Source organism: Berkeleyomyces rouxiae, assembly GCF_048999995.1.
Source record: "Berkeleyomyces rouxiae strain 22BRR77 chromosome Unknown BrBRR77_ptg000004l, whole genome shotgun sequence".
In the NCBI taxonomy this organism is placed as follows: domain Eukaryota; kingdom Fungi; phylum Ascomycota; class Sordariomycetes; order Microascales; family Ceratocystidaceae; genus Berkeleyomyces; species Berkeleyomyces rouxiae.
In genome coordinates, this window is record NW_027396494.1 from 2,104,810 (window position 1) to 2,131,566 (window position 26,757).

The 26,757-nt window shown below is 49.3% G+C and overlaps 8 protein-coding genes across 8 annotated transcripts; 7 read left to right on the forward strand and 1 right to left on the reverse strand.

Moving 5' to 3' along the window:
* Window positions 1-1,887: 1,887 nt before the first annotated feature.
* BROUX77_004807 (uncharacterized protein) lies at window positions 1,888-4,455 on the forward strand (the record flags this gene model as incomplete). Its single annotated transcript, XM_073749610.1, has 1 exon — window positions 1,888-4,455. The coding sequence occupies one exon, from the start codon at window positions 1,888-1,890 to the stop codon at window positions 4,453-4,455; it is 2,568 nt and encodes an 855-aa protein (XP_073605264.1).
* Window positions 4,456-5,219: 764 nt separating this feature from the next.
* On the reverse strand, window positions 5,220-5,987 carry BROUX77_004808 (uncharacterized protein; the record flags this gene model as incomplete). The annotated part of the gene is made up of 1 exon (XM_073749612.1): window positions 5,220-5,987. One exon carries the CDS (start codon window positions 5,985-5,987, stop codon window positions 5,220-5,222), a length of 768 nt encoding a protein of 255 aa, XP_073605265.1.
* Window positions 5,988-7,339: 1,352 nt separating this feature from the next.
* BROUX77_004809 (uncharacterized protein) lies at window positions 7,340-7,828 on the forward strand (the record flags this gene model as incomplete). Its single annotated transcript, XM_073749613.1, has 1 exon — window positions 7,340-7,828. One exon carries the CDS (start codon window positions 7,340-7,342, stop codon window positions 7,826-7,828), a length of 489 nt encoding a protein of 162 aa, XP_073605266.1.
* A 221-nt stretch (window positions 7,829-8,049) lies between these two features.
* On the forward strand, window positions 8,050-9,093 carry BROUX77_004810 (uncharacterized protein; the record flags this gene model as incomplete). The annotated part of the gene is made up of 1 exon (XM_073749614.1): window positions 8,050-9,093. One exon carries the CDS (start codon window positions 8,050-8,052, stop codon window positions 9,091-9,093), a length of 1,044 nt encoding a protein of 347 aa, XP_073605267.1.
* Window positions 9,094-9,590: 497 nt separating this feature from the next.
* BROUX77_004811 (uncharacterized protein) lies at window positions 9,591-12,785 on the forward strand (the record flags this gene model as incomplete). Its single annotated transcript, XM_073749615.1, has 1 exon — window positions 9,591-12,785. One exon carries the CDS (start codon window positions 9,591-9,593, stop codon window positions 12,783-12,785), a length of 3,195 nt encoding a protein of 1,064 aa, XP_073605268.1.
* Window positions 12,786-13,537: 752 nt separating this feature from the next.
* Window positions 13,538-18,153, forward strand: BROUX77_004812 (uncharacterized protein; the record flags this gene model as incomplete). Its single annotated transcript, XM_073749616.1, has 2 exons — window positions 13,538-13,579; window positions 14,404-18,153. 2 exons carry the CDS (start codon window positions 13,538-13,540, stop codon window positions 18,151-18,153), a joined length of 3,792 nt encoding a protein of 1,263 aa, XP_073605269.1.
* A 1,063-nt stretch (window positions 18,154-19,216) lies between these two features.
* BROUX77_004813 (uncharacterized protein) lies at window positions 19,217-19,522 on the forward strand (the record flags this gene model as incomplete). Its single annotated transcript, XM_073749617.1, has 1 exon — window positions 19,217-19,522. One exon carries the CDS (start codon window positions 19,217-19,219, stop codon window positions 19,520-19,522), a length of 306 nt encoding a protein of 101 aa, XP_073605270.1.
* An 817-nt stretch (window positions 19,523-20,339) lies between these two features.
* BROUX77_004814 (uncharacterized protein) lies at window positions 20,340-21,506 on the forward strand (the record flags this gene model as incomplete). The annotated part of the gene is made up of 1 exon (XM_073749618.1): window positions 20,340-21,506. The coding sequence occupies one exon, from the start codon at window positions 20,340-20,342 to the stop codon at window positions 21,504-21,506; it is 1,167 nt and encodes a 388-aa protein (XP_073605271.1).
* Between the last annotated feature and the right edge of the window lie 5,251 nt (window positions 21,507-26,757).

Here is a 26,757-nt window from a genome sequence, read left to right on the forward strand (position 1 = left end):
GAGTCGCTCCATGTTGTTGATGGTAGTGAAACTGCTGCGGGTAAAGTGACCCACCAAGTTCCTTTGTCCCTCTCTTTTCCTAATTATTCAGAAACTTTGGTTTTTCAAATCACGAAGCTTGGGGGCTACCACATCATCCTGGGGAAATGCTGGCTCGACGCCCATAACCCGGAAATTTCTTGGCCTTCCAATACGCTCAAGATATCGGTTACTTCTACCGCCGATGGCAATGCTGTGGCAGCTTCTGATTCTTCTTCTTCTTCTTCTTCTGTTTCGACTGCTTCTACTGATTCTGGCGCTTCGTTTGATTTTTCTTATACAAAAAACGACAAAAATATTGCTTCTACCGCTGGCAGTCAGATTGAGGGATCTGCTCCTGCTTCAGCCACTTCACCCCTTCCTTCTTTTATTGCACAATCGTCAGCTGTGTCTTGTTCCTGTGTGACGGTGTCGTCTCAGGCTTTGCATCGCTTTGCCAAAGCTGAGAAACTACAGATTTATCGTGTCACCGCTCAGGAAGTCCTGGATTATCTCAATCAGGAGGACCTAACTCCGGAACAAGAGCATGCACGGCTCCTTGAACGCATCCCGAAGAAATACCATGACCTACTTCCTCTGTTCTCTCGAGAAGGTGCTGATCAACTACCACCTCACCGGGACATTGATCATGCGATTAACTTCGTTCCCGATGCGAAATACCCCAAGGCCCCGCTGTACGATATGACTCCACTCGAGTTGCAGGCTGTCAAAAAATATCTAGATGGCATGCTCGCTAAAGGCTTTATTTCTTCTTCCTCTTCGCCTCTGGCTTCCCCGATTCTTTTTGCTAGGAAGCCAGGCAGTTTACGATTCTGTGTTGATTTCCGAGCCGTCAATGATATCACCATCAAAGACGTAACTCCTCTGCCTCGGATCAATGAATCACTGCGCACGGCGGCTACGGGAAACATTTTTACAAAGCTGGATCTGAGAGCTGCTATTACGGATAGGGCCCAAGGAAACCATTAGGGTTCTAGAAAGCCAACGACTCAGGACAATGATAGGTTCCAGAGGTGGACAGTCAGGCCTGCGCGGATATACGGCCGGGAGGAGAGGATAGAACTCTCTAGGTCGTATGGTCGGTTTGAGGTAAAGAGGCACACTCAACTAATTGATCTTATAACACACGGAAGGGAATAAACAATCACAGGAACACTGAGGTAACGAAGACGACAGAAGGTACTGATGCAATGAAGGCTATCAAGAAACAAGTGATAATTAAAGATATAGTACTAAAGAAGAAGGTACTATCGAAGAAGTGATACTATAAACTAGTATACAAAGAAGAATGGCAAAAGGGGTGTATGTGATTGTTAAGCTTGGGGAGCAAGAGTTAACCTGATCACACAGGGCAGAAGGCAACGCTATTTAAGGCGTTGCAGATTCTGACAACAGAGATCTTCCCAAGCTAGAACCAAATCACAGATAACCGAAAGTGGGGACATACGTAACTCAACGTTACCAGACGCTACTATCAAACCGGATGTTAGTTCACGAGATAAACCAACACGGCAGCAGCAGAACTGAAAATCCCTCAAGACACCCAGGCAACGATATGTCGCGTTACAGCGATATCGGCCTAACAGGTGTGGGCCCCACGCTCAAACGCTGTTGACACAAAAGGAACGAGAATAGCAGTCAACTCAGAATAAGCTGCATCAACTGCAGAGTACCGAGTTACCTAATAGCGATGATCTATAGTGTGCAAGCCGGCCACACCCGAGTAGATAAACCGGAGTGACACCTCAAGGTTACACAGACCACCAAGTGGTATAACCGTATCATCATACGTCCTTGGAACATTAGCGTGACACAACGGAAGCGGGGTAAGGTGCCAGGCATAACCCTATGCAATGGCAATGGCAAGAATGGCTATTCATGACAGCTGCGTACCACTTGATTCGCATCAAGAAAGGTGATGAATACAAGACAGCTTTCAGAACTCGATATGGCATTTTTGAGTACAATGTGATGCCGTTTGGACTCACCAATGCTCCTGCCACGTGTCAGAAATATGTCAGCGAGGTCTTGTCGGAGTATTTGGACATATTCTGTGTCTGTTACTTGGATGATATCCTGGTGTTCTCTCTGAACCAAGAGGAACATGATGTTCATGTGCGCAAAGTCCTGCTAAAATTAGCGCAGGCCAGTCTGTTTGTCAAGGGTGAAAAATGCGAATTCGACAAGACTGAAACTACCTTTGTTGGCTTTGTTATTTCAGCCGATGCTCTGAAGATGGACCCCGCTAAAGTTGCGGCTGTCCGTGAGTGGGAGGCTCCCCGAACTGTTAAGGGAGTCCAGTCCTTTTTGGGTTTTGCCAATTTCTATAGAAGGTTCATCCGTGACTTCTCTAGAATCTGCACACCTCTCTTCGAGTTGACTAAAAAGACGCAATCTTTTGTCTGGTCCTCTGAATGTGAGGCAGCATTTCACACCCTGAAGGACCTTTTCTGCTCTGAACCTATCCTCAAGCACTTTGATTACCTGTTGGACACTGTTATTGAAACAGACGCGTCTGACCGTGTAATATCTGCCGTCATGTCTCAATACCACCCGACTGACAAGGGGCTTCTACTACACCCCGTGGCCTATTTCTCTCAAAAAATGAATCCTGCCCAGTGTAACTACGGCGTAGGTGACAAGGAGTTGTTAGCCATTGTGGAGTCTCTAAAGTCGTGGCGATTCATGGTTGAAAGTCTGGAAAAACCTGTTCTGGTATTGACGGACCATCGGAATTTAGCCGTTCTTAAGCAAATTCCGGCCATGAACAGACGGCAAGCGAGGTGGGCTATGGAACTGAGCGAGTACCGTTATGTCATCACTTATAGGCCTGGCTCCTTGAATTCTAGAGCTGATGCCCTGACCAGACGCTACGAAGACCTCGTTTCTTCTTCTTCTGAGGAGGATAAAGAGCTGTGTGCTCCTATTATTCCCCCTGAAAATTTTATTGGTACCATGTCTTTGGTAGACGAGGTAAAAATCGCGCTATCCACGGACAAGTGGGCTCTTGATGTTATTTCTGCTCTTCGAGGCCAGTCGACCAAACCTCCAGATGTGGACCTCAGTGTCTGCAGGCTTGACAATGACGGTCTTTTGTTTGTCAACGACCTTCTATATTTGCCGAACGAGGATCTACGAGTTCGTGCATTGAAGAATTGTCATGATATTATGCCTAGCGGACACCCTGGACAAAAGAACACTTTTGAACTTCTTGTTCGGGAATACTGGTGGCCCGGGATGCGTCGTGATGTCATCCGGTACATCCGAAATTGTGAGGTCTGCCAACGGATCAAGTCCGCGCGACATAGTCCCTACGGTCTACTGAAACCTCTGACCATTCCGCAAGCTCGGTGGACATCTGTGTCCCTTGATTTTATCACCGGCTTGCCGGTCTCCAATTCTTTTGACATGATTCTCGTTGTCGTCGATAGGCTTAGCAAAATGGCTCACTTTATACCTTGCGATTCCTCGCTGGATGCTGCAGGTTTTGCTAAGCTCTATTTGTCAGCAGTGTATAGGCTCCACGGTCTGCCATTGGACATTGTGTCCGACAGGGGTAGTCTGTTTACGTCGGCTTTTTCCAAGGCTTTAGCCAAACTGTTGGGCATAAAGCAAAATCTGAGTACTGCGTTCCACCCTCAGACCGATGGTCAGACTGAGCGTGTGAACTCTATTTTGGAGCAATACCTGCGGGGTTACACCAACTATAGACAGGACAATTGGGCTGATCTTTTGCCCTTGGCGGAGTTCTCTTACAATGACTCCGAGTCCGGTTCTACTATGCTGACGCCCTTCTTTGCGAACCACGGGTTTCACCCCAGAAGTGGGCGTGAGTCGCTCCCAGTCTCTGTGGAAAAAGGCCCGTTGCGGAACTTTGTTAAAGAACTTGACAACATTTGTCAGTTTTTAAAGACTGAAATTACGTGGAGCCGTGAGCGGATGACCGAGTACGCGAATCGACACAAATCTTCCGCCCCTCTCCTTCGAGAAGGGGACTTAGTGTGGCTTTTGAGTAGAAATATTCGAACTACTCGTCCTTCAAAGAAGTTGGACTTCAAGAAGCTTGGCCCATTTAAGATTCTACGGAAGGTGTCTTCGCATGCCTACGAGTTGGCACTCCCTGCCACTATGAAGGTTCATCCCGTCTTCCACGTTTGTCTGCTGGAACCATGTGCGTCGGATCCTCTTCCTGGCCAGAAAAACCCTCCTCCTCCTCCCGTCATAGTAGATGGCGAGGAAGAATTTGTGGTCAAGGAAATTATAGGCGTGTCCTCGCGTGGCCCTCTGCAATATCAAGTAGTTTGGGAGGGCTATGAACATGATGGACCCTCCTGGGAACCTCTGGACCATTTAGCCAATGCACCTGAGAAGGTTGCAGAATTCTACAAGAGGATGCCTAACGCCAGACGATCTTAGTACTGCTGTGGAAATCAGTCATAAAAAGGGGGGCTACTGTCATGAATAGCTATCCTGACACTGCTCATGCTAAGGGTTATGCATGAGACCTACCCCACTCTTCTTTTCCACAACGCCGAAGGTCGGCGACCTATGAAGATGCGCTTATGGCACAGGTTGGTCTGTGTAGATCGTGAGTTGATCAACGGATATGAGGTTGTCGTGGGATGTGCTGAGCACGGGTGCTCTGATAGACGTTGTTCTGCTGCTGCGGAGTTTTCTTGTTGCAATTGCCATTGCGTGCTTAGGTGGGGGTTGTTATCTGGTTCGATTGTTACGAACCTGTTACGTCTTGTTTACACGAGACTTATCTTTTGTTCGTAGTTAGATGTTGATTGTTTCTAGCTTGGGAAGACAGAGTTTTGTCAGGAGCGCCGACAACATAAATATCGTCGTCTCCTGCCCTGAGTTGATCAGGTTTACTCTTGTTCTCCAAGCTTAACAATCACATGCACTTGCTTACCTTCTTCTTCTTCTTTATACCATTCTGTTCTTGCTTTCTTTGCAGTTCAACCTTTCTTCTTCTTTGAAGTGTGTGATTGTTCCTCCTCCTTCCTCTTTGTGCCGCTCTATTCTCAGAATAGCCATCTAAGTTGTGTGTTGCCTCTTCATCTCAACCGACCATACGTCTTAGCACTCTGTCTAACTGACGTCTTCCTCCACAGGCCCGACTGTCCACCTCAGGAACCTATCATTGTCCCGAGTCGTTGGCTGTACCCGGAACCCTAATCCTTTCTTCGGGCCCTATCCGTAATATCCTGGAGGACTTTTTCGAAGCGGGGCAGGAACAAGGCGAAGGGTTCAGAGGGTCCCTGGCGCATGTTGTCCAGGTGGAAGAGAGCACGGTCAGCAGCAAAGGGGTCGATGAATATGGAGTCCAAGTACTCCAGGAACTGGTGGGGCCCGGTGTCGTTCAGCAAGCCCTGCTCGAAGTACGCCACGACGAGGTTCTGGGCTTCTACCGTCATACGCGCAAAAAGGTACGCGTATTGCTTGCGGTGGTCACCGATTGACTCGCTGTCTAGTGCAAGCTTGGAGCGGGCACTCAGGGCCCAGACGCGGTAGGCAGAGCGTTGGCCGGAAAACAAGGCGATATCCGGGAGGGCGCGCTTCCTCGGTTCGAGGTTTCTTTCCGTAGTTGCAACGGGCACGGGAGCAGCGGGGACAGCAGTGGGGACAGGGGACGCAGGGACGACGGCGGGAGCGGAAGTAGCGGTGGCAGCACGGGCAAAAGCTTGGAGATCGGCGATGGCCTGATCTCGTTTTTGTTGGCCACTGTTGAACTCGTCGCGCAATTGTTGTTGCGCGTGGTCGTGCTTCTCGTTGAGCTGCTGGATGGCTTGCAGCAGATCTTGAAGCGACGGGGCCGCCGGGGCTGGAACAGGGACAGTAGGATCGGACATGGCTGTCGGAGGAGGCTCAGAGTCGAAGAAGACGGTGTTGTTGGAAGTGGTGTCAGAGTCGGAGTCGGTGGTAGGTGCACAGTAGGGCATGTGACGGTGGAACAAAAGAGGAACAGAGAGAAACGATGTACAGGTAGCGGGTGGTAACGAGGAAAAGGTACGAAGACAGGGTAAAAGAAACGAGGACAGTGTAAACAAGGGTAGATCTGTTTCTATTGTAAGGCTTTACGGTCTAAAGGAGAACGCTTTTAGAACAGCAGAAATAAATTAAGAAACAGATGAAGAGAAAAGACTAATGTACAAGAAAACGGGCGGAAACAACACTATCTATATACGCGCGGTAGAGGTATGACGCGTACCCTTGACAACGGCGGTGTGCACACGGGTTTGGCAGGCGGTGAGTAACGGCGGTATGCAAGGCGGTGTGGACGGCGGTGTAAACAGCGGTGAGGGCGGAGCCTGAGCCTACCTCGATCCATAGATCGTTACAGGCAGGACTTCGAAGAGGGACATCGTGTTTCTTTTAACGAGAAGAAAAACAACAAGATATTGTCCAAAAGAGAGAGGCAGAGAGTAGGCCCAAGTGAAGACACAAAGAGGTCGAAGAAAGGAGACATAGAGTAGTCGCAAGTAGACGTAACAAAGTCGAAGAAAGTAACAGGCAAGAGAGCTGTCCAAAGTAGAGGACACAGAACATGTCACAAGAAGTAGACGTATAGTGGTCGTAAGTAGACACAACAACAGCCGAAAGAAAATAGTCCGAACAGTGGCCTAACGCATTAGACACAACTGTGGCACGAAGACTAGACATAACTGTCAAGAAGTGGGACAGAAGCGAGCTGTTAACAAAGCGAGTAGACAGCAACTGTCAATACCCAGACAGACACGGGCTGTCAGCAAAGCGAGTAGATATAAATGTTAGGGTCTGGGAGACCCGGGTCAAGGCTTTGCCCGATTGTCCGAGTTGAAGCCGGTGTGGCTTGAGCAACGGTGGTTCGAGTGTCGGTGGTCCGAGTCCGCAAAGGCCCGACTACTGACGGTCCAAATACAAGTGGCCCAACCGGCCTTGATCCGAACGCCCGATGACTCACCACGTTTGGGTCAATCAGGTAGGCCTCAGTTGTTCTACCCAGGCAGTATAAAGAGCTACTGCTCTCTCCTAGTTTTAGTCAGTTCTTTCTTCTTCTCTCCATCGCAATATATCTGTTTCTGCCCTTCTACGTCCTTTTACGACTTGGCCCCTTACATCATATTGCGATCTTTCTTTTCGCTACAGCCCTACAGTTCTACAGTTCTACAGTTCTTTACAGCCACAGGTACAGATACAGCTTTTACAGATTGCATTGCCCCTACAGTTCTCAACAGTCTTATCGTTTATTTTCCCCAAACCCGTTATCAACCTTCATCACATATTATTTTTTACTGTTACACAAACTCTCAACATGAGTGGCCGCACCACCGACGACATGCGGGCCGCTTACGCAAGCTCCCCTGTCCTCAGTGCTGTCAACACTGAGGACAAATATGCTCAACGGTTCGCCAAGCTTGAGAGCAAGTTTGCCAAGATGCTGGCTATGCTGGAGAACCAGAGCGAAGCCGCCCAGCAGGCAGCCGCCCAAACCCAAGCCTCCCAAGCAGCGCTTGCTACCGCCACCGCTGCTGCTGCCGCCGCCGCCTCAGCGGCTGGTAACGAGAATGGTCGCGCAAAATTGCGCTACAAGATTCCCTCGCTGAGTTCCACCGAGCCCGAGGAATTCGACGCCTGGTTCGACCAGGTCCTGGAAATATGGCACTGCGAGCGTGGCCATGTGGCCGACCGAGACTTCATCGTCTCGATCTATGCCCAGGCCGAGGGTTTGGCCCGCAGCCGCATGCGGTCAATCAAGACCCGACTAACAGACAACGGCCCCGTGTTGGGGTTGCACCCTTAAGGACCGACGGAAGCCCGACACCACCAGCTTAGCGTAATCACACCTTAACATCATCTCGAATTCTCAAACCCCCCTTTCCCTTTTCCTTTTTTTTTTATTTTTCCTTAAGTCACTCTTATCTTTCCTTTTTTTTTACTTTACCGCCGACCCGACGAGGGATCGAGATATATTTTTACTTTTCTTTTACTTTGCCATTTGAATATCCACAGCGGCCAAACCCTATGGCCCCAAACTATTTTGCACCCTCTGACGACGATTCTTCCTTCCACCACAGCTTCCGAGAAGACAGCATACTACCAGAAGTCCCCGGTGAGCCAGAGGTTTTCCACGAAGCAACAATGGCTCACAATAACGAAATGCAGGGACTCCCCAACTCCGCCCCCGCGACCCCAGTGGTTGTGCGAAACACCTCCTCCGACCTCCGCCCGGTCCGTTATGACCATACGCGGCCTGATCTCTACCCAACGTACCGGTCATACGTGGAGATGAAGTACCGCTACGACCACAGTCACTTCAACGGCGCAGGAGGGTTCATTCTGCACTGTTACGGTCTGTTAGCCGACAATGCCTTGCTCCAGGCACAGACCTACATTGCCCGCATGAGCCGCGATCCATCGTTGGAGAACGTGGATAAGTTCCTGGAATTCTTGGACAGCTGCTTCGAGGACACCTCAGCTTCCCGTCGTGCACTCTTGGAGCTGCACACCCTCAAATGCCGAGGTGCCTCTGCTCCGGAACATTTGGCTCGGGTCAGTCGGTTGATGCAGATCGCTGGCTGCTATAGACTGAGCCACGAAGAGCGCATAATGAATCTGAGGCGCACCCTCCCCGGGCAAGTGATGTCTGCCCTGGCTGGTTTCCCAGACCCCCCAACCTACGAACAATACGCACAACAGGTGCTTAATGCCTGGCAAAAACTCGACGAGTGTCGGCATGCCCACCCTCCGAGGAACCCTGCCCGGACGTCCCAGTTCCGCAATGTCCCGGCACAACACTCCCCTGATGCCATGGACTGGGCGCCCACCCATAACAGTGCCCCCCGTCGTGCCAAGTGGGTCTCCAAGGAAGAACTCCAGTCACGAAGAGCCAGAGGACTGTGCCTCCGTTGTGGCGCTGGTGGCCACATGTCCCCTAACTGCCCATTCGAGCGTGCCCGCCCCCCGGTACAACAGAGTGTTCGCGCAGCCACGAACCTCCCTCCTCCTGTACTCGAAGAAGAGGGCGAAGAATATTACGAGACCGCCGAGGAGGACTCGGGAAACTGATCGCCTCTGCCCCAAGTCGTGGTCAGAGGCCCAAGCAGGTTTTCAAAGACGACAAGGCTGCTGTGAAGGAATGGGAAGAGTTGAATAGATCTATTACCAACACATCAATTCAATTAGATGCAGTGATCAACAACACTTGTCCCGTGATTGCATTGATTGACACCGGTAGCGCTTCCCCCTCTATGATCAGCAGTGACCTTGTAAAGAAATGGAAACTTGATACGCTTTTCAGTTCGCGTCCCAGAACGCTGGTACCATTTAATTCAAAGAGTACCGTCACGGTTGACCGACTAGCCGTGTTTAAAATTGACATATCGGGCCACATAGAAAAACATGTGGCGTGGGTAGTACCAAAATTAGCCGAAGACATCCTGATCGGATACCCATGGCTCAAGAAACAAGGGGCAAGGATAGACTGTGAAGCCGACACAGTTAGATTTAAATCCGGCATTGTCGCTCGAGGAAAGGCGACGACAAACCATACCTTCCGCTCTACCATGGTACGAATAAACAGAGCGAGCACCTTCTTCCGCGCCGCCAAGAGAGATAAGCTGCGGGTTTTTGCAGCTTCAATCGAAGATATCAATAAAGCCTTGGCCCGTTTGGAGAAAGATAGAGTACCAGCCAACCCCAGAGAGTGGAAAAAGAAGATCCCAGCTTGGATCGAGCACGACAAGGTCAAGGTGTTTGATCCAGACGCACAATTTGCTAAAAAGATGCCTCCCCGCCGGCCTGGCCAGGATCATAGGATCGAGTTGACCGTGCCCGACGAAGAAGCTCCATGGGGCCCCCTTTATAGCATGACCAGAGAAGAACTCGTGGTTCTTCGCCAGACGCTTCTTTCATTGCTGGAAAAAGGCTACATTCGCCACAGCCAGTCCACTGCTGCTGCTCCCATCCTATTCGTGAAAAAGCCTGGTGGCGGCCTCCGCTTCTGTGTAGATTATCGTGCACTAAACGCGACTATGAAAAAGAATCGGTACCCACTCCCAAACATCAGCGAGACCCTAGCTAATGCTTCCAAAGCTAAGTGGTTTACGAAACTCGACGTTGTTTCCGCGTTTCATAACATCAGAATCGCCGAGGGAGATGAGTGGAAGACCGCTTTTCGAACGCGACAAGGCCTTTTTGAGTGGAACGTCATGCCTTTTGGTCTGGCCAACGCGCCTGCAGAGTTCCAAAGTTTTGTGAACAGTCTGCTACGCCCATACTTGGATGTGTGGTGCTCTGCCTACGTCGATGACATCTTGATTTATACCGACGGCACGTTAGAGGACCACTACGAGAAGGTCAACTTGGCTTTAGCAAAGGTTCTGGAGGGCCAACTGACAATCGACATTGATAAATGTGAGTTCGCGGTATCGAAAGTGAAGTACCTGGGATACATCCTTGAGCCCGGCAAGATTTCAACCGACCCAACCAAAGTCTCTGCAGTGTCGGACTGGCCAACGCCCAAGAAGGTCAGGGACGTTCGAGCCTTCCTCGGTCTATGCAATTTCTACCGCACCTTTGTCAGAAATTTCACTACTCTAGCGACTCCCTTGCTACAGTTGACAAAGAAAGACCAGGCCTTCCAGTGGGGCGAAAAGGAAGAAGAGTCCTTCCAGGCTCTAAAAGAAGCATTCACCTCGACCCCTGTCCTCTGCACGCACAATCCAGATCTGCCAACTGTTGTTGAGACAGACGCGTCTGGCTACTGTCTCGGTGCAGCGCTTCTACAGACGCAGCCCGATAGATCAACTAGGCCTTGTGCTTATTTCAGCCGCAAAATGACTGCCGCCGAATGCAACTACCCGATCCACGACAAAGAGCTGTTGGCTGTTGTCTGTGCCCTGAAGGAATGGCGTGGCGAACTCAAGGGCCTGAAGGAGACGTTTACCATCGTCTCAGATCATAAAAACTTGCTGCATTTTACCAAGTTGCAGCACTTGTCCGAACGCCAAGCTAGATGGTACCTGACCTTGAGCGAATACAACTGCACCATCGTCCACCGTCCTGGTAAACTCTCCCCTCTCCCAGATGCTCTCTCTCGCCGCGACACCCCAGACAACACGAATGACGCGCGCTACAACGACCGACTAGCCACTATCTTGCACCACGACGGTAACGGCCTGAAAGTTTTCTCGACACAAACCACCAACACGCCAGAAGCCCCTTCTACCCCCGAACTTCCGCCTGCCTTACGGGAACTCTGGTCTGATGCCTGTGCTGCCGATGATGAATACGCCATTATCCATAAAGCGTTGACAGATGGACTGTCACAGTGGCCCGAAACAATCAGACACAAGTTGAGAGTCAACATTTCCGACTGCTCTTTGGACGCCAAATCCGCTATTCGATTTCGGAATAAACTATGGGTACCTACTAACGAGCCATTGAGAACCGCCATCCTACAGAACATTCATGACTCGCCCATGATGCTGCACCCCGGAAAGAACGTCATGCAAGTCGAGCTGTCTAGAGAGTTTTTCTGGCCCCGCTACGTCGAAGATATCCGCCGTTTCTGCCGCAACTGTCAAATTTGTGGTAGTTCTAACATTCGTCGCGACAACAAGGACACCACCCTCAAAGCCTTGCCAATTCCCGACCAGCCTTGGGCCGAGATTGCCATCGACTTTATCGGACCTTTGGAACCAGCACAGAAAGGCGGCATCACCTACACCCACGTCCTAACTGTTATAGACCGTCTATCCAAGGGCGTCATCCTTATTCCCGCCGACGCCCTCGACATGGAATCTGTTGCAGATATGTTCTTCCACCACTTTTACCGACACCACGGCATGCCAAAATCTATTTTGTCTGACCGCGAATTTGTCAACGCAGCTTGGCGACACCTCTGCAAACGCCTAGAGATCGAAAGGCTAACCACAACAGCTTACCATCCGGCTACCAATGGAGCTGCAGAGAGGATGAACGCTGAGATCAAAGTCAAACTTGCCAAACTCAGCGCTGAAGGCCCCGCCTGGCTCAATCTACTGCCCATGGTCGAGTTCAGCATCAATGCCACCCCATCTTCTGCCACTAATGTTTCACCTTTCTTCTTGTCTCACGGCTACCACCCACGAGTCTTCGCCGCACCACCATTGCCTGTCGAACCCGACAATAACGGTCCACTCGGACAGGCTGAGAGGGTCATCCAACGCCTGAGAGACGCCCAGAAATGGGCCCACGCCAACCTTTCTCTGTCACGAGCGGAGATGGAGCAACGCGAGAATGAACACCGACGTCCTGCACCAGATTTTCCTACAGGCTCATACGTTTGGCTCACCCTACGCCCTGAACAACAAGGCTCAGGCCTCGGCAGGAAACTTAGAGCAAAATACCAATACTGCAAAGTGTTGGAACAAGTTACCCCTCACACTTATCGTCTTGAAGTACCGGGTACAACTGCTCACGACGTCTACCATGCCGATCGCCTTCGCTCAGCTGCCAACGACGCTTTCCCTTCCCAAAAGACTCACGACGATCGACCAGCACCTATGGAAGTCATCAATGGTGAAGAATACTGGGAGGTCGAAAAGATCCTAGGCGAACGCACTTCTAACGGTGTCAAGCAAGTCAAAGTCAAATGGAAAGGCTACGTCAGACCTGGCTGGGAACCAGTCGACCTTCTGGTCGATACCGACGCCTACAAACTATGGCTCAGCCAAAAAGGAACCAAAACGACGCGCAAAAGGAGGAAGAGAGGCTGATGTTGGGGTTGCACCCTTAAGGACCGACGGAAGCCCGACACCAACACTAACGGCGTATCCTCGAAGGACTAGTCCGGCGCTGGTACGGCAAAACTAATGCCAGACCAGAACCAAGACTAACGGCACTTCCTAGAGGAACTAGTTGTCGTCGCCGCCGATCGTCGGTTGCCTCCCTTTCCAACAGGATAAATAGTCGCATTGTTTCTACACCATTTAGAGAGTTTAGTTTTGTTCTTCAATTCGAGATCTTTGTCCCTCTGTGTCCCTTTCTGTGAAGATCCAGCTTAGCGTAATCACACCTTAACAACAATACGATCAACAACCGAACCCGGGGAAACAACGGGAAAATCCAACCGCCTCCTGGTGTGGTCCCCTTTCAGCAAGATTCTCGTTCGAGAAATGCTGGCGCCCAAAAAACTGTCCCCAACACCAAGCCAGCTAAGGGTACCTCTGCAGGTCCCGATGCCAACGGTCTACCCTTCCGTAAGACTGCTGACGGCAAATTGGCAAAGGGTGTTTGCTGGAAGTGTGGCGCAAAGGACCACATGCTAAAGGCTTGCCCCAAAAACAACCTTGCTCTTCGCGCAGCTACTGTCCCTTCTCCCTCCACTTCTACCCGGGCTCCCTCGACGGCCCCTGCGCCTGATGCGTCAAAAAACTAGAAGGGCTACTGTCATGAATAGCCATTCTTGCCATTGCCATTGCATAGGGTTATGCCTGGCACCTTACCCCGCTTCCGTTGTGTCACGCTAATGTTCCAAGGACGTATGATGATACGGTTATACCACTTGGTGGTCTGTGTAACCTTGAGGTGTCACTCCGGTTTATCTACTCGGGTGTGGCCGGCTTGCACACTATAGATCATCGCTATTAGGTAACTCGGTACTCTGCAGTTGATGCAGCTTATTCTGAGTTGACTGCTATTCTCGTTCCTTTTGTGTCAACAGCGTTTGAGCGTGGGGCCCACACCTGTTAGGCCGATATCGCTGTAACGCGACATATCGTTGCCTGGGTGTCTTGAGGGATTTTCAGTTCTGCTGCTGCCGTGTTGGTTTATCTCGTGAACTAACATCCGGTTTGATAGTAGCGTCTGGTAACGTTGAGTTACGTATGTCCCCACTTTCGGTTATCTGTGATTTGGTTCTAGCTTGGGAAGATCTCTGTTGTCAGAATCTGCAACGCCTTAAATAGCGTTGCCTTCTGCCCTGTGTGATCAGGTTAACTCTTGCTCCCCAAGCTTAACAATCACATACACCCCTTTTGCCATTCTTCTTTGTATACTAGTTTATAGTATCACTTCTTCGATAGTACCTTCTTCTTTAGTACTATATCTTTAATTATCACTTGTTTCTTGATAGCCTTCATTGCATCAGTACCTTCTGTCGTCTTCGTTACCTCAGTGTTCCTGTGATTGTTTATTCCCTTCCGTGTGTTATAAGATCAATTAGTTGAGTGTGCCTCTTTACCTCAAACCGACCATACGACCTAGAGAGTTCTATCCTCTCCTCCCGGCCGTATATCCGCGCAGGCCTGACTGTCCACCTCTGGAACCTATCATTGTCCTGAGTCGTTGGCTTTCTAGAACCCTAATGGTTTCCTTGGGCCCTATCCGTAATAGCTACCGACCCATTACCCTCTGGTCCTGGCTAGCCCTGACGCTGCTGATGAGGGTCTCTTGAGAATCAGCACTTGTTCTCTTGATAATGCTATCGATTATGGTAACTCTCCCCCTCTGGTTATTCCTGTGACAGTGAATAATTCCATTGAGGCCTACGCTATGGTGGATTCGGGATCAACAACTTGTTTTGTGGATTCTGAATTTATAGCAAGGCATCAGATTCCTACTGTTCTCAAGGCCAGAGCCGAGTCGCTCCATGTTGTTGATGGTAGTGAAACTGCTGCGGGTAAAGTGACCCACCAAGTTCCTTTGTCCCTCTCTTTTCCTAATTATTCAGAAACTTTGGTTTTTCAAATCACGAAGCTTGGGGGCTACCACATCATCCTGGGGAAATGCTGGCTCGACGCCCATAACCCGGAAATTTCTTGGCCTTCCAATACGCTCAAGATATCGGTTACTTCTACCGCCGATGGCAATGCTGTGGCAGCTTCTGATTCTTCTTCTTCTTCTTCTTCTGTTTCGACTGCTTCTACTGATTCTGGCGCTTCGTTTGATTTTTCTTATACAAAAAACGACAAAAATATTGCTTCTACCGCTGGCAGTCAGATTGAGGGATCTGCTCCTGCTTCAGCCACTTCACCCCTTCCTTCTTTTATTGCACAATCGTCAGCTGTGTCTTGTTCCTGTGTGACGGTGTCGTCTCAGGCTTTGCATCGCTTTGCCAAAGCTGAGAAACTACAGATTTATCGTGTCACCGCTCAGGAAGTCCTGGATTATCTCAATCAGGAGGACCTAACTCCGGAACAAGAGCATGCACGGCTCCTTGAACGCATCCCGAAGAAATACCATGACCTACTTCCTCTGTTCTCTCGAGAAGGTGCTGATCAACTACCACCTCACCGGGACATTGATCATGCGATTAACTTCGTTCCCGATGCGAAATACCCCAAGGCCCCGCTGTACGATATGACTCCACTCGAGTTGCAGGCTGTCAAAAAATATCTAGATGGCATGCTCGCTAAAGGCTTTATTTCTTCTTCCTCTTCGCCTCTGGCTTCCCCGATTCTTTTTGCTAGGAAGCCAGGCAGTTTACGATTCTGTGTTGATTTCCGAGCCGTCAATGATATCACCATCAAAGACGTAACTCCTCTGCCTCGGATCAATGAATCACTGCGCACGGCGGCTACGGGAAACATTTTTACAAAGCTGGATCTGAGAGCTGCGTACCACTTGATTCGCATCAAGAAAGGTGATGAATACAAGACAGCTTTCAGAACTCGATATGGCATTTTTGAGTACAATGTGATGCCGTTTGGACTCACCAATGCTCCTGCCACGTGTCAGAAATATGTCAGCGAGGTCTTGTCGGAGTATTTGGACATATTCTGTGTCTGTTACTTGGATGATATCCTGGTGTTCTCTCTGAACCAAGAGGAACATGATGTTCATGTGCGCAAAGTCCTGCTAAAATTAGCGCAGGCCAGTCTGTTTGTCAAGGGTGAAAAATGCGAATTCGACAAGACTGAAACTACCTTTGTTGGCTTTGTTATTTCAGCCGATGCTCTGAAGATGGACCCCGCTAAAGTTGCGGCTGTCCGTGAGTGGGAGGCTCCCCGAACTGTTAAGGGAGTCCAGTCCTTTTTGGGTTTTGCCAATTTCTATAGAAGGTTCATCCGTGACTTCTCTAGAATCTGCACACCTCTCTTCGAGTTGACTAAAAAGACGCAATCTTTTGTCTGGTCCTCTGAATGTGAGGCAGCATTTCACACCCTGAAGGACCTTTTCTGCTCTGAACCTATCCTCAAGCACTTTGATTACCTGTTGGACACTGTTATTGAAACAGACGCGTCTGACCGTGTAATATCTGCCGTCATGTCTCAATACCACCCGACTGACAAGGGGCTTCTACTACACCCCGTGGCCTATTTCTCTCAAAAAATGAATCCTGCCCAGTGTAACTACGGCGTAGGTGACAAGGAGTTGTTAGCCATTGTGGAGTCTCTAAAGTCGTGGCGATTCATGGTTGAAAGTCTGGAAAAACCTGTTCTGGTATTGACGGACCATCGGAATTTAGCCGTTCTTAAGCAAATTCCGGCCATGAACAGACGGCAAGCGAGGTGGGCTATGGAACTGAGCGAGTACCGTTATGTCATCACTTATAGGCCTGGCTCCTTGAATTCTAGAGCTGATGCCCTGACCAGACGCTACGAAGACCTCGTTTCTTCTTCTTCTGAGGAGGATAAAGAGCTGTGTGCTCCTATTATTCCCCCTGAAAATTTTATTGGTACCATGTCTTTGGTAGACGAGGTAAAAATCGCGCTATCCACGGACAAGTGGGCTCTTGATGTTATTTCTGCTCTTCGAGGCCAGTCGACCAAACCTCCAGATGTGGACCTCAGTGTCTGCAGGCTTGACAATGACGGTCTTTTGTTTGTCAACGACCTTCTATATTTGCCGAACGAGGATCTACGAGTTCGTGCATTGAAGAATTGTCATGATATTATGCCTAGCGGACACCCTGGACAAAAGAACACTTTTGAACTTCTTGTTCGGGAATACTGGTGGCCCGGGATGCGTCGTGATGTCATCCGGTACATCCGAAATTGTGAGGTCTGCCAACGGATCAAGTCCGCGCGACATAGTCCCTACGGTCTACTGAAACCTCTGACCATTCCGCAAGCTCGGTGGACATCTGTGTCCCTTGATTTTATCACCGGCTTGCCGGTCTCCAATTCTTTTGACATGATTCTCGTTGTCGTCGATAGGCTTAGCAAAATGGCTCACTTTATACCTTGCGATTCCTCGCTGGATGCTGCAGGTTTTGCTAAGCTCTATTTGTCAGCAGTGTATAGGCTCCACGGTCTGCCATTGGACATTGTGTCCGACAGGGGTAGTCTGTTTACGTCGGCTTTTTCCAAGGCTTTAGCCAAACTGTTGGGCATAAAGCAAAATCTGAGTACTGCGTTCCACCCTCAGACCGATGGTCAGACTGAGCGTGTGAACTCTATTTTGGAGCAATACCTGCGGGGTTACACCAACTATAGACAGGACAATTGGGCTGATCTTTTGCCCTTGGCGGAGTTCTCTTACAATGACTCCGAGTCCGGTTCTACTATGCTGACGCCCTTCTTTGCGAACCACGGGTTTCACCCCAGAAGTGGGCGTGAGTCGCTCCCAGTCTCTGTGGAAAAAGGCCCGTTGCGGAACTTTGTTAAAGAACTTGACAACATTTGTCAGTTTTTAAAGACTGAAATTACGTGGAGCCGTGAGCGGATGACCGAGTACGCGAATCGACACAAATCTTCCGCCCCTCTCCTTCGAGAAGGGGACTTAGTGTGGCTTTTGAGTAGAAATATTCGAACTACTCGTCCTTCAAAGAAGTTGGACTTCAAGAAGCTTGGCCCATTTAAGATTCTACGGAAGGTGTCTTCGCATGCCTACGAGTTGGCACTCCCTGCCACTATGAAGGTTCATCCCGTCTTCCACGTTTGTCTGCTGGAACCATGTGCGTCGGATCCTCTTCCTGGCCAGAAAAACCCTCCTCCTCCTCCCGTCATAGTAGATGGCGAGGAAGAATTTGTGGTCAAGGAAATTATAGGCGTGTCTTCGCGTGGCCCTCTGCAATATCAAGTAGTTTGGGAGGGCTATGAACATGATGGACCCTCCTGGGAACCTCTGGACCATTTAGCCAATGCACCTGAGAAGGTTGCAGAATTCTACAAGAGGATGCCTAACGCCAGACGATCTTAGTACTGCTGTGGAAATCAGTCATAAAAAGGGGGGCTACTGTCATGAATAGCTATCCTGACACTGCTCATGCTAAGGGTTATGCATGAGACCTACCCCACTCTTCTTTTCCACAACGCCGAAGGTCGGCGACCTATGAAGATGCGCTTATGGCACAGGTTGGTCTGTGTAGATCGTGAGTTGATCAACGGATATGAGGTTGTCGTGGGATGTGCTGAGCACGGGTGCTCTGATAGACGTTGTTCTGCTGCTGCGGAGTTTTCTTGTTGCAATTGCCATTGCGTGCTTAGGTGGGGGTTGTTATCTGGTTCGATTGTTACGAACCTGTTACGTCTTGTTTACACGAGACTTATCTTTTGTTCGTAGTTAGATGTTGATTGTTTCTAGCTTGGGAAGACAGAGTTTTGTCAGGAGCGCCGACAACATAAATATCGTCGTCTCCTGCCCTGAGTTGATCAGGTTTACTCTTGTTCTCCAAGCTTAACAATCACATGCACTTGCTTACCTTCTTCTTCTTCTTTATACCATTCTGTTCTTGCTTTCTTTGCAGTTCAACCTTTCTTCTTCTTTGAAGTGTGTGATTGTTCCTCCTCCTTCCTCTTTGTGCCGCTCTATTCTCAGAATAGCCATCTAAGTTGTGTGTTGCCTCTTCATCTCAACCGACCATACGTCTTAGCACTCTGTCTAACTGACGTCTTCCTCCACAGGCCCGACTGTCCACCTCAGGAACCTATCATTGTCCCGAGTCGTTGGCTGTACCCGGAACCCTAATCCTTTCTTCGGGCCCTATCCGTAATAGGAAGCCCTCAGTACACTGTGGGAACAAGCATTGTCAGCCGACTCTGACTATGCGGCAGCATGCGCAGTGGTTGCCTCTCAGGCGCCCAAATGGCCAGACAGCTTGAAGACTAATTGGCGAGTGTCACTGTCCGAATGCTCATTGGACTCCGAAGGTCGACTGCGATACAGATCAAGATTGTGGGTACCCCAGTGGGAACCTCTGAGGACAGCCTTGCTACAAGAGATTCACGATTCCGTGACACTAGTCCACCCCGGCCAAAGAATCATGTGTCAGGAAGTTTCCAAGACTTACTTCTGGCCGCACTACACAGCGGATGTCAAACGGTTCTGCCGCAACTGCGAAATCTGCGGTAGCACGAACGTCATGCGCCAGCTCAAGCAAGGTCTCCTGAAGCCCCTTCCGGTACCTGACCGCATCTGGCGTGACATTGGCATAGATCTGATTGGCCCTCTCCCGCCGTGCAAGAAGGAAGGAAAAGTCTACAAGCACGTCATGACTGTGGTGGACCATCTGTCCAAGGGTGTCATGAATAGCTATCCTGACACTGCTCATGCTAAGGGTTATGCATGAGACCTACCCCACTCTTCTTTTCCACAACGCCGAAGGTCGGCGACCTATGAAGATGCGCTTATGGCACAGGTTGGTCTGTGTAGATCGTGAGTTGATCAACGGATATGAGGTTGTCGTGGGATGTGCTGAGCACGGGTGCTCTGATAGACGTTGTTCTGCTGCTGCAGAGTTTTCTTGTTGCAATTGCCATTGCGTGCTTAGGTGGGGGTTGTTATCTGGTTCGATTGTTACGAACCTGTTACGTCTTGTTTACACGAGACTTATCTTTTGTTCGTAGTTAGATGTTGATTGTTTCTAGCTTGGGAAGACAGAGTTTTGTCAGGAGCGCCGACAACATAAATATCGTCGTCTCCTGCCCTGAGTTGATCAGGTTTACTCTTGTTCTCCAAGCTTAACAATCACATGCACTTGCTTACCTTCTTCTTCTTCTTTATACCATTCTGTTCTTGCTTTCTTTGCAGTTCAACCTTTCTTCTTCTTTGAAGTGTGTGATTGTTCCTCCTCCTTCCTCTTTGTGCCGCTCTATTCTCAGAATAGCCATCTAAGTTGTGTGTTGCCTCTTCATCTCAACCGACCATACGTCTTAGCACTCTGTCTAACTGACGTCTTCCTCCACAGGCCCGACTGTCCACCTCAGGAACCTATCATTGTCCCGAGTCGTTGGCTGTACCCGGAACCCTAATCCTTTCTTCGGGCCCTATCCGTAATATTTTGTTAAGCTTCATTTGAAGACCCGACGCTATTACAACTTTGGCTCTCTTTGGCACTTTTTTCTCTCCTCATTTATTTTTCCCTCTCTATTACGTTTCAACTCGCAATGGCCCTCACTCGCGAAATGATCGAGCATCTCAATACGTTCCTCCTGTCGATTCCTGACCGAACTCCTGAGAACTGGCATCTCGGTGCCCTTCCTAGGGAGTTCAGTGCTGAGATCAAAATGGCTATTGTGGCGGCTTACATGTCTGGTCTGCGCACCGACGATGGTGCCCCGCCCATCCCCGTTGGCTCTGTTCCTGATGCGGCTCAGGTTTACTGGGCTGCGTTCCAGGCTGGCGCTGAAGCCCGCTTCAACTCCCTTGAGTCCCTTCCCCGAGTCAAACGGGAAGAGGATGCCGATCCGTTGAAAGAGGCCGACAAGCATCTTGATGTCGTGCCCTATGATGGCAATCAGCAAGGCTTCCAGGCGTTCCAGAGGCAACTTGCGGTCAAATTTGCTGCTGCACCCAAGCACCACCGCACGGAGCAGCGCAAGCTGATGACTGCCTTCTCCTACCTTAGAGATGGCGCTCTGGATTGGGCCATGCCTCGGATGGACCCGGCCACTGGACACATGAACTTTGAAACGTACGACGATTTTATGAAATCGTTAGCTGAGGCTTTCGATGACCCTGACTGGCGCATGACTGCGACCCAGCAGATCTTCGACTTAAAGCAGACAGGTACTTGTACTGCCTATCACTCTGCTTTTACAACGCTGTTGAAGAAACTCGGTTGGGCCGACGCTGATTTCACCATTGCACTATTTCAGCGAGGCCTCAAGCCCCACATACAGGACGCTCTGGCTTGGAACACCTATCCTGCCCCTAAGGGAACGCTTGATCAGTTCGCTAATTTCTGCAACACGCTGGACAATACGATCAACAACCGAACCCGGGGAAACAACGGGAAAATCCAACCGCCTCCTGGTGTGGTCCCCTTTCAGCAAGATTCTCGTTCGAGAAATGCTGGCGCCCAAAAAGCTGTCCCCAACACCAAGCCAGCTAAGGGTACCTCTGCAGGTCCCGATGCCAACGGTCTACCCTTCCGTAAGACTGCTGACGGCAAAATGGCAAAGGGTGTTTGTTGGAAGTGTGGCGCAAAGGACCACATGCTAAAGGCTTGCCCCAAAAACAACCTTGCTCTTCGCGCAGCTACTGTCCCTTCTCCCTCCACTTCTACCCGGGCTCCCTCGACGGCCCCTGCGCCTGATGCGTCAAAAAACTAGAAGGGCTACCGACCCATTCCCCTCTGGTCCTGGCTAGCCCTGACGCTGCTGATGAGGGTCTCTTGAGAATCAGCACTTGTTCTCTTGATAATGCTATCGATTATGGTAACTCTTCCCCTCTGGTTATTCCTGTGACAGTGAATAATTCCATTGAGGCCTACGCTATGGTGGATTCGGGATCAACAACTTGTTTTGTGGATTCTGAATTTATAGCAAGGCATCAGATTCCTACTGTTCTCAAGGCCAGAGCCGAGTCGCTCCATGTTGTTGATGGTAGTGAAACTGCTGCGGGTAAAGTGACCCACCAAGTTCCTTTGTCCCTCTCTTTTCCTAATTATTCAGAAACTTTGGTTTTTCAAATCACGAAGCTTGGGGGCTACCACATCATCCTGGGGAAATGCTGGCTCGACGCCCATAACCCGGAAATTTCTTGGCCTTCCAATACGCTCAAGATATCGGTTACTTCTACCGCCGATGGCAATGCTGTGGCAGCTTCTGATTCTTCTTCTTCTTCTTCTTCTGTTTCGACTGCTTCTACTGATTCTGGCGCTTCGTTTGATTTTTCTTATACAAAAAACGACAAAAATATTGCTTCTACCGCTGGCAGTCAGATTGAGGGATCTGCTCCTGCTTCAGCCACTTCACCCCTTCCTTCTTTTATTGCACAATCGTCAGCTGTGTCTTGTTCCTGTGTGACGGTGTCGTCTCAGGCTTTGCATCGCTTTGCCAAAGCTGAGAAACTACAGATTTATCGTGTCACCGCTCAGGAAGTCCTGGATTATCTCAATCAGGAGGACCTAACTCCGGAACAAGAGCATGCACGGCTCCTTGAACGCATCCCGAAGAAATACCATGACCTACTTCCTCTGTTCTCTCGAGAAGGTGCTGATCAACTACCACCTCACCGGGACATTGATCATGCGATTAACTTCGTTCCCGATGCGAAATACCCCAAGGCCCCGCTGTACGATATGACTCCACTCGAGTTGCAGGCTGTCAAAAAATATCTAGATGGCATGCTTGCTAAAGGCTTTATTTCCTCTTCCTCTTCGCCGCTGGCTTCCCCGATTCTTTTTGCTAGGAAGCCAGGCAGTTTACGATTCTGTGTTGATTTCCGAGCCGTCAATGATATCACCATCAAAGTGTCATGAATAGCCATTCTTGCCATTGCCATTGCATAGGGTTATGCCTGGCACCTTACCCCGCTTCCGTTGTGTCACGCTAATGTTCCAAGGACGTATGATGATACGGTTATACCACTTGGTGGTCTGTGTAACCTTGAGGTGTCACTCCGGTTTATCTACTCGGGTGTGGCCGGCTTGCACACTATAGATCATCGCTATTAGGTAACTCGGTACTCTGCAGTTGATGCAGCTTATTCTGAGTTGACTGCTATTCTCGTTCCTTTTGTGTCAACAGCGTTTGAGCGTGGGGCCCACACCTGTTAGGCCGATATCGCTGTAACGCGACATATCGTTGCCTGGGTGTCTTGAGGGATTTTCAGTTCTGCTGCTGCCGTGTTGGTTTATCTCGTGAACTAACATCCGGTTTGATAGTAGCGTCTGGTAACGTTGAGTTACGTATGTCCCGACTTTCGGTTATCTGTGATTTGGTTCTAGCTTGGGAAGATCTCTGTTGTCAGAATCTGCAACGCCTTAAATAGCGTTGCCTTCTGCCCTGTGTGATCAGGTTAACTCTTGCTCCCCAAGCTTAACAATCACATACACCCCTTTTGCCATTCTTCTTTGTATACTAGTTTATAGTATCACTTCTTCGATAGTACCTTCTTCTTTAGTACTATATCTTTAATTATCACTTGTTTCTTGATAGCCTTCATTGCATCAGTACCTTCTGTCGTCTTCGTTACCTCAGTGTTCCTGTGATTGTTTATTCCCTTCCGTGTGTTATAAGATCAATTAGTTGAGTGTGCCTCTTTACCTCAAACCGACCATACGACCTAGAGAGTTCTATCCTCTCCTCCCGGCCGTATATCCGCGCAGGCCTGACTGTCCACCTCTGGAACCTATCATTGTCCTGAGTCGTTGGCTTTCTAGAACCCTAATGGTTTCCTTGGGCCCTATCCGTAATATTTTGTTAAGCTTCATTTAAAGACTCACACATTCTTCCAACTCTTTGTTATTCTTTAGCACACCTTATTCTTCTTTTCGTTCCGGCTCTCGACTACGGCCGATATCCCGTCTTCCTATGATCATACTAGCGCTGCTGTTGTTACACAACCTTCTTCGTCCGCTAGTCATAACTCGGCTCTTTCTGGTTCTTAGTTGATTCCATTTCTCAATCTACTTCTCTTCTTCTGTGGACAGTCAGTTGATGGCACTGTCTCTGTCCCAGCTCCTTTAATTTCGTTGAAGCACTTTGTTCCTCTAGGCTAATGTCGTCTCAAGCTTTGCGTTCCACTGCAAGCAATGAGAACCGGCGGGCTCACCGCACTACCGCTGAGCAGGTTCTCGATCCTGTTGATCAGGATGACCTACGGCTAGAACAAGTGCACAAGCGATATCCCGAATGCAGTTCGGACAGTTATTATGATTTGCGTCCGGTGTTCTTGCGGGATGGTGTACCTTCAACCACCTCTTGTCAAGACGCAGGTCATGCTGTTAATCTTGTCTCGACTGCCGAACATATCAATACTCTTCCGTCTGATGATGCACATCTAAATTTGCAACTTGTCAAGCAAAACCTGGATGGCATGCTCACACGTGGCTTCATTGCCCCTACTTCTTCAGTGTTGGCTTCTCCGATTCTTTGTCCTCGGGAACCAGGCAGTGTACGATCTTCTGTTGATTTACGGGCGGTCAACTACCTTATTTTATAAGCTGTTCATTTGGTCCCGCATCAACCAGTCGTTACAACTTGCCACATCTGAACGGGGGTTTCCAGAAAGCCATGTCTACCAGCTATGCACCTTTTGGCTTGCAGCAATGATGTTGCCAACTCCCAGATTACTTTGAGTTACAACATGGTACCTGAGTGTATAAAGTGTTGTTGTTGAGTTTACTCACACACCTGCCATTGTGCCAAAGCATGTTATTGAGTTCTTGTGGGATTTCTTGGACAGTTTATGTCTGTTTTTAGACCTCTGTGTCTGTATTTCTTGGCCTTTGTCTTGCCTAATTGTTTTGACTCCTGTTGGGTCTATTTATATGATATCAGCAGCTAGTGTCTGTTCTTTGCTGAGCTCGTTGGTTCTACGAACAGCTCGTGTCTGTTCTTTGGGTTGACACCTCTTAATGCCTCTTCCTTGTGACACCGTGTGTCCATCGGCGACTGCTTTTTTTGTGTCTCTTCTTTGACCACTATGGTGCTTGCGTTTGACCCCTGCTGGGTTATAATTGCCGACAGCTCGTGTCTGTCCGGGTATTGATAGTTTATATCTACTCGCTTTGCTGACAGCCCGTGTCTGTCTGGGTATTGACAGTTGCTGTCTACTCGCTTTGTTAACAGCTCGCTTCTGTCCCACTTCTTGACAGTTATGTCTAGTCTTCGTGCCACAGTTGTGTCTAATGCGTTAGGCCACTGTTCGGACTATTTTCTTTCGGCTGTTGTTGTGTCTACTTACGACCACTATACGTCTACTTCTTGTGACATGTTCTGTGTCCTCTACTTTGGACAGCTCTCTTGCCTGTTACTTTCTTCGACTCTGTTACGTCTACTTGCGACTACTCTATGTCTCCTTTCTGCGACCTCTTTGTGTCTTCACTTGGGCCTACTCTCTGCCTCTCTCTTTTGGACAATATCTTGTTGTTTTTCTTCTCGTTAAAAGAAACACGATGTCCCTCTTCGAAGTCCTGCCTATGGTGGTGCAGGCCAGTCTTGTATCTTGTGCTGAAATACTGCCAAGTTTGACAAGCTGACATTACCAATTTCTTGTTTTCCCCTTTCACCAATACTCTTTACGGATCCTGCACGTCTTTGTTTCCATGCTGTCTGTTGTCATATACCAATTACCCGATCGATGATGAGTCCCCATTACACATGTTAGTCTATTCTCCCACAACCGGAATCGTGTTCGTTTACATCCATCGAACCATGTCCCAGGGGGTTCTTAGCTATTGTGGAGGCGATTATGTCGCGGCGATTGATGATTGTGCCAACTGAGTAGCCACTCTGGTGTACACTTGTTACCAGAACTTGGTAGTTCTCAGGGGACCTTCTGCATCTTGCAGGCAACAGATTTATGGGCTATGGAACTGAGCGATTGTTGTTTGTTATAACCTACAGGCCTGGCTCTTACTTCTATGACCAATGCCATAACTAGGGAGGACAACAAGGTTGAAAAACCTTTGCCTTTGCGGGTACTGAGCTGCGTTCTCAACTTATTCCCACTTAAGATCCTTGGTGCTGCCCCTCGGTTGATGAGGTTGCCTTTCGTTATTCCCATTCTTTTTTACCTTCCTCTTGTCTGTGGACACGAGGCCCTTACGAAGTTGTCGTTGCACTTCAAGGCCTTGTTTTATGTTGATCAGATGTACAAGCTTTCATGCTAGGGATTCCGTTGATCCCCTATACGTCACGATGTTGTTGGTGCATCGAGATCTACAATTCTTGCCTGCGGAGTCATGCTGTGTCTAGACCCGTATGGTTGGCTTATTCCTTCTGTTCCGATTCTGCAAAGCCCGGTGGACTTCCGTGTCCCTAGATGCCCGGCTTCCTTTTGCGAATTCTCCGACTTGATTCTAGTCTAGGATGTGGCGATCTTAGTACTGCTGTGGAAATCAGTCATTTAAAAGGAGCATACTGTCATGAATAGCCATTCTTGCCATTGCCATTGCATAGGGTTATGCCTGGCACCTTACCCCGCTTCCGTTGTGTCACGCTAATGTTCCAAGGACGTATGATGATACGGTTATACCACTTGGTGGTCTGTGTAACCTTGAGGTGTCACTCCGGTTTATCTACTCGGGTGTGGCCGGCTTGCACACTATAGATCATCGCTATTAGGTAACTCGGTACTCTGCAGTTGATGCAGCTTATTCTGAGTTGACTGCTATTCTCGTTCCTTTTGTGTCAACAGCGTTTGAGCGTGGGGCCCACACCTGTTAGGCCGATATCGCTGTAACGCGACATATCGTTGCCTGGGTGTCTTGAGGGATTTTCAGTTCTGCTGCTGCCGTGTTGGTTTATCTCGTGAACTAACATCCGGTTTGATAGTAGCGTCTGGTAACGTTGAGTTACGTATGTCCCCACTTTCGGTTATCTGTGATTTGGTTCTAGCTTGGGAAGATCTCTG